General features: G+C 37.9%; 2 protein-coding genes across 2 annotated transcripts in view; one reads left to right on the top strand and one right to left on the bottom strand.

The window, feature by feature from the left end:
- The first annotated feature begins 1,381 nt into the window (after nucleotides 1–1,381).
- gstt2 (glutathione S-transferase theta 2) lies at nucleotides 1,382–4,849 on the top strand. Its single transcript, XM_051394665.1, has 5 exons — nucleotides 1,382–1,798; nucleotides 2,319–2,407; nucleotides 3,332–3,482; nucleotides 3,880–4,056; nucleotides 4,203–4,849. Exons 1-5 carry the CDS (start codon nucleotides 1,676–1,678, stop codon nucleotides 4,347–4,349), a joined length of 687 nt encoding a protein of 228 aa, XP_051250625.1. The 5' UTR covers nucleotides 1,382–1,675; the 3' UTR covers nucleotides 4,350–4,849.
- Nucleotides 4,850–4,993: 144 nt separating this feature from the next.
- The window catches only part of chek2 (checkpoint kinase 2), a 12,459-nt gene continuing 8,607 nt past the window's right edge, over nucleotides 4,994–8,845 (bottom strand). Inside the window, exons 12-14 of the mRNA XM_051394661.1 lie at nucleotides 8,494–8,609; nucleotides 8,289–8,374; nucleotides 4,994–5,304 (exon numbers count right to left, since the gene is read on the bottom strand). Of these exons, the coding sequence (XP_051250621.1) occupies nucleotides 5,104–5,304; nucleotides 8,289–8,374; nucleotides 8,494–8,609 (403 nt within the window). The 3' untranslated portion in view covers nucleotides 4,994–5,103. The remainder of the gene's footprint in view (nucleotides 5,305–8,288; nucleotides 8,375–8,493; nucleotides 8,610–8,845) is intronic.

Below are 8,845 nucleotides of genomic sequence, written 5' to 3' on the forward strand. Positions count from 1 at the left end.
TAATATAACCAGCAAATTAACTATCTTGAAATATCAAAACCAGTGACTGACGGCAAAACGTAATAATACATTGACAAATTCCATGTCAGTAACGTTACATCGTAAAAGTACTCTGGAGTCACAATGTTATATCAGTACATTAATATTCTATCTATTTTAGTTTTATTCACTCAGTCAAAACACGCAGCTGTCTCTACCGGGCTGTCTCTACCGGGCTGTCTCTACCGGGCTGTCTCTACCGGGCTGTCTCTACCGGGCTGTCTCTACCCGGCTGTCTCTACCCGGCTGTCTCTACCGGGCTGTCTCTACCCGGCTGTCTCTACCCGGCTGTCTCTACCGGGCTGTCTCTACCCGGCTGTCTCTACCCGGCTGTCTCTACCGGGCTGTCTCTACCGGGCTGTCTCTACCGGGCTGTCTCTACCGGCGTCTCTCGGCTGTCTCTACCGGGCTGTCTCTACCCGGCTGTCTCTACCCGGCTGTCTCTACTCGGCTGTCTCTACCCGGCTGTCTCTACCCGGCTGTCTCTACCCGGCTGTCTCTACTCGGCTGTCTCTACCGGGCTGTCTCTACCGGGCTGTCTCTACCCGGCTGTCTCTACCGGGCTGTCTCTACCCGGCTGTCTCTACCCGGCTGTCTCTACCGGGCTGTCTCTACCCGGCTGTCTCTACCGGGCTGTCTCTACCGGGCTGTCTCTACCGGGCTGTCTCTACCCGGCTGTCTCTACCGGCTGTCTCTACCGGGCTGTCTCTACCCGGCTGTCTCTACCCGGCTGTCTCTACCGGGCTGTCTCTACCCGGCTGTCTCTACCCGGCTGTCTCTACCGGGCTGTCTCTACCGGGCTGTCTCTACCCGGCTGTCTCTACCCGGCTGTCTCTACCCGGCTGTCTCTACCCGGCTGTCTCTACCCGGCTGTCTCTACCCGGCTGTCTCTACCGGGCTGTCTCTACCGGGCTGTCTCTACCCGGCTGTCTCTACCCGGCTGTCTCTACCCGGCTGTCTCTACCCGGCTGTCTCTGTCGCAGACTGTATAAAATCGGGCTTCGCGTCGGTGGTTTGTTAATGGTTGCTATGCTGGTTGCTATGCTGGTTGCTATGTCAAACGCTCGATAATCCGAGCTGCTGATTGGCTGGCATCCAGAGACCGTTGCTGGGCACAGCTACAAAGTCAGATTTTAAACACATTCAGAGTTTAATAAATGGATATTTTTATTTTATAGAAGCTTATTTCCTCCAAAGTGACGGAAAATAAATAAATAAATATAATGAGAAACTAATATTTAGTTTAACAGTTTTATCTTAAAGTCATTACTTTAATGTTTCTCACTCTAATGACCGACTGACTCAGGCAGAGAGACAGGCAGTGTGCAGAGAGACAGGCAGTGTGCAGAGAGACAGGCAGTGTGCAGAGAGACAGGCAGTGTGCGGAGAGACAGGCAGAGACAGAGAGACAGGCAGAGACAGAGAGACAGGCAGTGTGCAGAGAGACAGGCAGAGACAGAGAGACAGGCAGTGTGCAGAGAGACAGGCAGAGACAGAGAGACAGGCAGTGTGCAGAGAGACAGGCAGTGTGCGGAGCGGCCAGCAGACACACAGAGGACAGACAGACAGGCAGAGAGAGAGAGACAGACAGCTGTTTATGTTACCGGTTCTCAGCCGTTAACCGACCTCAGTCTCGATGGCGGCCCGTCGGTTGGTGGAGGTCTACCTGGACCTGCTGTCGCAGCCCTGCCGGGCGGTCCACATCCTGCTCTCCTGTACCGGGATCCCGCACACCGTCCGGACCGTGGCTCTACGGAAAGGTAACGGCTAACAGGCTAACTGACCGGTAACATGGGTCGGTTACCGGTCGGTTAGCTGGTTCCCTGTTTGCAGCAGCTTCGGTCGTCATTACCTTTGACCCGGAGAACTTTGACCTAGATCAGAGCTCTGATCGCGGCTAACAAAACTCCATTAAACATATGGCTGTTTTTAGGTTTCCTCTTGATATTCGCTTTTATATAATATAAATATTATAATTAGATAAATGGTCGAAGTCTTTTAGCTCTTCTGATAAAATCGGCGTACAGATGAAACCTGGAAGCGGCGCCATGTTTCAGTAACAGGACAGTTTCAGGTTGGATTCTTCTTCTATCGACACCCAGCGCGGCGTTAAAGTGGGAGAAAGTTTACTGAAGTTTGGCAGTAACATTGAACTGAGATTTATTATGAAGCCGAACTGAAGAGGAGGTCTCTTTGTTTCTTGTTAATATCTTTAATAAGTTTATCAGTCTGTGTGTGTGTGTGTGTGTGTGTGTGTGTGTGTGTGTGTGTGTGTGTGTGGAGAGAACAGGACTCCAGAATTCACAAAGTTGAACCCGATGCAGAAAGTTCCTGTAATGGTGGACAACGGCTTCGTCCTCACAGAGAGGTGCGCGCGCACGCACACACACACACACACACACACACACACACACACACGCACACACACATCTCAAAGTCCGATTTGTTATGCTCTTATTTTGGAGGGTTAGTCAATCATCAGTAATCAGACTCAGAGGGTCTAGAGGACTGAGGTGGTTCTGGTTTAGCTCGGTCTGTTTAGGGTCATACCCTGCTGTAAGATCCACCATCACACGGAGGAGGAGGAGGAGGAGGAGGAGGAGGAGGAGGAGTCACTGTTGAGCTGAGCTTGAAGCTGCTGACTGTCAGAACCCTCCTGGTCCTGGTCCTGGTCCTGGTCTTTGGGTCAGACCTCTTCCTGGTCTTTATTGATATTATATATATTATTATTATATTTATATATTTATTGGTTTTATTGATCAACCTCTGTTGGTGCTGAACAGATTTAAGTTGTTTCTTTCTTGTTCCCTGAAAAAGCTTTTTTTTATATATAATATAATATATTAATATATATATATATATATATATATTAATATAATATATATATATATATTAATATATTATACTAATATATATATATATATATATTTTTTTTTTTATATATATATTAATATAATATATTAATATATATATATATATATATTAATATATTATATATATATTATATATATTATATTAATATATATATATATATATATATATATATTATATTAATAATATATATATATATATATATATTATATTATATTATATATTATATACACTGTATCTTTACCTTTCTTCAACCTCTGGAAGTTGATCACTTTATTTTTACCTTTGTAGCATTGAAACTATTTATGGATTTAAACTGCTTTAATTTCATTATTTGTTGTAACACATTTACACTTTATTTATATTAATAATAACTATATTAACCTGTCTGTCTCTCTCTCTGCCTGTCTGTCTGCTGCAGTGATGCCATCCTGAAGTACCTGGTCACCAGGTACGATGTCCCGGAGCATTGGTATCCACGGCAACCAGAGAGACGAGCCAGAGTGGACGAATACACGGCCTGGCACCATAGCAACACCCGACCTCACGCTGCTAGAGTCTTTATACTGGAGGTAGAGACAGACAGGTGGAGAGAGAGACAGAGACAGACAGGTGGAGAGAGAGACAGAGAGAGAGAGAGGTAGAGACAGACAGGTGGAGAGAGAGACAGTGAGAGAGAGAGGTAGAGACAGACAGGTGGAGAGAGAGACAGTGAGAGAGAGAGAGAGGTAGAGACAGACAGGTGGAGAGAGAGAGACAGAGAGAGACAGAGAGAGAGAGAGAGAGACAGACAGACTGACTAATTATTATTAATAACCAGTAATGTCATTAAAAACGACGTGATGTCTCTGTCTCCTCCCGTCTGTCTCCTCCCGTCTGTCTCTACCCGTCTGTCTCCTCCCGTCTGTCTCTACCCGTCTGTCTCTACCCGTCTGTCTCTACCCGTCTGTCTCCACCCGTCTGTCTCAGGTGCTCCTCCCGGCTCAGTCCGGCTCTCCGGTGGACGAGGTGCGTTTGAATCGTGCTCTCTCTGAGCTCGACGTCAGTCTGGACCGGTTGGAGACGGCGTTCCTGCGCAGACAGCCCTTCCTGTGCGGCGATGACATCACCGTGGCTGACCTGCTGGCCGTCTGTGAGCTCATGCAGGTCAGAGCCTCTGATTGGTTTTCTGTGGCTGATCCTCCTCGTGTGGGCGGGGTTTGGTGATGTGGTTGTGGGCGGGGTTTGGTGATGTGGTTGTGGGCGGGGTTTGGTGATGTGGTTGTGAGCGTGCTCGGTGTGTCTCTCTGCAGCCGCTGGGGGGGGGCAGAGACGTCCTGCAGCGGCGTCCTGAGCTGCAGCGCTGGAGGAGCAGAGTTCAGACAGCCGTCGGCGAGTCCTTCGACAGAGCTCACGCCGTCCTGTACGCCGTCAGAGAGCGCCGCAGCGCCAAGCTGTGACCTCACCACAGAGGGGCGGGGCCAAGAGACACCACAGCCTGAGGGAAGGAGGAGCCAATCAGCAGCCAATCAGCAGCCACAACCAGACGAAGATAATGAGGCGACGTTAACAAACCATCACTGATTGATTAGATTGATCAGTTTCTGATGCATAATCAATGTTACTCTGCAGATCAACATCAGACTGTAGATAATCAATAATCAGATTGATCAGCTCTTTAAATAAAGTTTATTTTGTTTATTTACTCGTTAGTCTGATCTGTTGTTTCTGTGTATTGATCTGTTTCTGTGTATTGATCTGTTTCTGTGTATTGATCGGTTTCTGTGTATTGATCGGTTTCTGTGTATTGATCGGTTTCTGTGTATTGATCGATCTACTTTGAGGAATCTAAAATATAAAACATGTTTAAAGTTATTTCACTTTTGTTTACGACATAATTCCACATGTGTTCATTCATAGTGTAAATAAAGAAAAAACATTAAATGAGAAGGTGTCCAAACTTTTGACTGGTAGTGTTTATTAATGAATGAATGAATGAATGAATGAATGAATGAATGAATGAATGAATAAATAATTAATGAATGAATGAATGAATGAATAAATAAATTAATGAATGAATGAATAAATAATTAATGAAACGGACTCAGTGAAAAATATAAAGACTTTATTAGAAACATTATAAACGTTATTTACAGGTTCAGTAGTGGACAGGAAGTCATGTGACCTGAGGAGCGGCTGAATCTGATTGGTCCTCTACAGAGGGGCAGGGGGCGGAGCTTGGCTCCGCTTTGCCGGATGTTCGTCTTCGTGTTCTTCGTCACGTCCTCGTTTCCTTCCGGATGACGCTGGCCCCGCCTCCTGCTGGGGGGTGTGAGTGGATGTGGTTACCGTGGCAACAGCGGCGTCATCAGAGGGGTACATGAGCCTGTGAGCCGTCGCCAACATCCCACGATCCTAAACACAAGCACACACAGTCCCATGATGCACCTGGACAGAGCCTCCCGATGACATCACTGTGACGTCATCAGGCCTACAGATGACATCACACATCACCAGGAAATGGATCCAATCCAACTTTATCTGTTAAGCACTTTAAAAACAACCAAAGTGCTGTACAGGAGAATAAATAAGACATTCAATTATATAATATTATAATATATATATTAGTACTATAATATTAATACTGTAATAATATATTAGTACTATAATATTAATACTGTAATAATATAATATATTAGTACTATAATATTAATACTGTAATAATATAATATATTAGTACTATAATATTAATACTGTAATAATATATTAGTACTATAATATTAATACTGTAATAATATATTAGTACTGTAATATTAATACTGTAATAATATATTAGTACTGTAATATTAATACTGTAATAATATATTAGTACTGTAATATTAATACTGTAATAATATAATATATTAGTACTATAATATTAATACTGTAATAATATAATATATTAGTACTATAATATTAATACTGTAATAATATATTAGTACTATAATATTAATACTGTAATAATATAATATATTAGTACTATAATATTAATACTGTAATAATATATTAGTACTATAATATTAATACTGTAATAATATATTAGTACTATAATATTAATACTGTAATAATATAATATATTAGTACTATAATATTAATACTGTAATAATATAATATATTAGTACTATAATATTAATACTGTAATAATATATTAGTACTATAATATTAATACTGTAATAATATATTATATTAGTACTATAATATTAATACTGTAATAATATAATATATTAGTACTATAATATTAATACTGTAATAATATAATATATTAGTACTATAATATTAATACTGTAATAATATATTAGTACTATAATATTAATACTGTAATAATATATTAGTACTATAATATTAATACTGTAATAATATAATATATTAGTACTATAATATTAATACTGTAATAATATATTAGTACTATAATATTAATACTGTAATAATATATTAGTACTATAATATTAATACTGTAATAATATATTAGTACTATAATATTAATACTGTAATAATATAATATATTAGTACTATAATATTAATACTGTAATAATATAATATATTAGTACTATAATATTAATACTGTAATAATATAATATATTAGTACTATAATATTAATACTGTAATAATATAATATATTAGTACTATAATATTAATACTGTAATAATATATTAGTACTATAATATTAATACTGTAATAATATATTAGTACTATAATATTAATACTGTAATAATATAATATATTAGTACTATAATATTAATACTGTAATAATATAATATATTAGTACTATAATATTAATACTGTAATAATATATTAGTACTATAATATTAATACTGTAATAATATAATATATTAGTACTATAATATTAATACTGTAATAATATATTAGTACTATAATATTAATACTGTAATAATATATTAGTACTATAATATTAATACTGTAATAATATATTAGTACTATAATATTAATACTGTAATAATATATTAGTACTATAATATTAATACTGTAATAATATATTAGTACTGTAATATTAATACTGTAATAATATAATATATTAGTACTATAATATTAATACTGTAATAATATAATATATTAGTACTTTAATATTAATACTGTAATAATATATTAGTACTATAATATTAATACTGTAATAATATATTATATTAGTACTATAATATTAATACTGTAATAATATAATATATTAGTACTTTAATATTAATACTGTAATAATATATTAGTACTATAATATTAATACTGTAATAATATATTATATTAGTACTATAATATTAATACTGTAATAATATAATATATTAGTACTTTAATATTAATACTGTAATAATATATTAGTACTATAATATTAATACTGTAATAATATATTAGTACTATAATATTAATACTGTAATAATATAATATATTAGTACTATAATATTAATACTGTAATAATATATTATATTAGTACTATAATATTAATACTGTAATAATATATTATATTAGTACTATAATATTAATACTGTAATAATATAATATATTAGTACTATAATATTAATACTGTAATAATATATTAGTACTATAATATTAATACTGTAATAATATAATATATTAGTACTATAATATTAATACTGTAATAATATAATATATTAGTACTCCATTCCATGGACAACGGCAGCCTGTCATGGCAGCTCCTTTCATTGTTTTCAGTTTTTTTTAGTTTCAGTGTGTTTTTAGCTATTTTGAACTCTTTTCTTACTTTCTTACTTTGTTCACGTCGCCTAAATACTTTTTTCTACAAACGTGGCTACACGAGCAGATACCGGACTCCATCGTCACCATTCCCGGCTTCCAGACGGTTCGAGCCGACAGGGACACCACCGCGACCGGCATGAAGAAAGGAGGGGGACTGTCCGTGCTCATCAACAACAGGTGGTGTAACGCCGGGTACTCTGTGTGAAAGAGCGTCTGCAGCCCGGACATCGAGCTCATCGCCGTCGGACATTGTCCGTGTTATCTGCCACGGGAACTTTCCAGTGTTATCGCCATCACTGTCTATATTCCTCACAGTGGTCTTCATCATCACTGTCTATATTCCTCACAGTGGTCTTCATCATCACCATCACTGTCTATATTCCTCACAGTGGTCTTCATCATCACCATCACTGTCTATATTCCTCACAGTGGTCTTCATCATCACCATCACTGTCTATATTCCTCACAGTGATCTTCATCATCACCATCACTGTTTACATTTATGATGTCTTATTTATTCTCCTGTACAGCACTTTGGTTGTTTTTAAAGTGCTTAACAGATAAAGTTGGATTGGATATAATATTAGTACTATAGAACCAGTATCAGTACAGGTAGTACTGTAGTATATCAGGTGTACCTGTAACCAGGGGTGCTGCAGAGCTTCCTCTATAGTCATCCTCTTACTGGGATCAACAACGAGCAGCTTCCTCACCACATCCTTTGCTGTCAGCCACACACACACACACACACACACACACACACACACACACACACTGTAGGATTATAATATTACATACACAGTAATATATTACTACAGTAATAAATTACTGTGTATTAGTTACCTTGGTCAGAGATGTGTTTCCACTTGGAAGGAACCATGGTGAACTCTCCCCGGATGATCTGCTCTGTGATCGACTCACGACCAAAGTTCTCGTGGAAGGGAGGGTAACCCCCCAGACTGAGAGACAGACAGGTAGAGAGACAGAATCCAGCAGTCAGACAGACTGAAGCTAATATTAAAGGCCTTTATTCTTTGGAGAGAGATATGTCTCAATATTATTCGTATATGCAAACACCGCAATCCACGCGTATGATAGAATTTGCAAACGCAAAGTCAAAATTTGTGACTTGTAAATTGGTATTTGCTCAAAGGTGTAATGATTTATTCAAATGTTTGGAAACTTGCAAATTAAA

This window comes from Dicentrarchus labrax, unplaced genomic scaffold, assembly GCF_905237075.1.
Source record: "Dicentrarchus labrax unplaced genomic scaffold, dlabrax2021, whole genome shotgun sequence".
Taxonomy (NCBI): Eukaryota; Metazoa; Chordata; class Actinopteri; family Moronidae; genus Dicentrarchus; species Dicentrarchus labrax.

Bases quoted from the DNA above. Each gene is read 5' to 3' on its own strand.
- gstt2 (XM_051394665.1), top strand. From the start codon at position 1,676: ATGGCGGCCCGTCGGTTGGTGGAGGTCTACCTGGACCTGCTGTCGCAG. The intron at 1,799-2,318 runs GGTAACGGCTAA...GTGTGTGTGTGT, and splicing joins GGACCGTGGCTCTACGGAAA to GGAGAGAACAGGACTCCAGA. The intron at 2,408-3,331 runs GTGCGCGCGCAC...TGTCTGCTGCAG, and splicing joins GGCTTCGTCCTCACAGAGAG to TGATGCCATCCTGAAGTACC.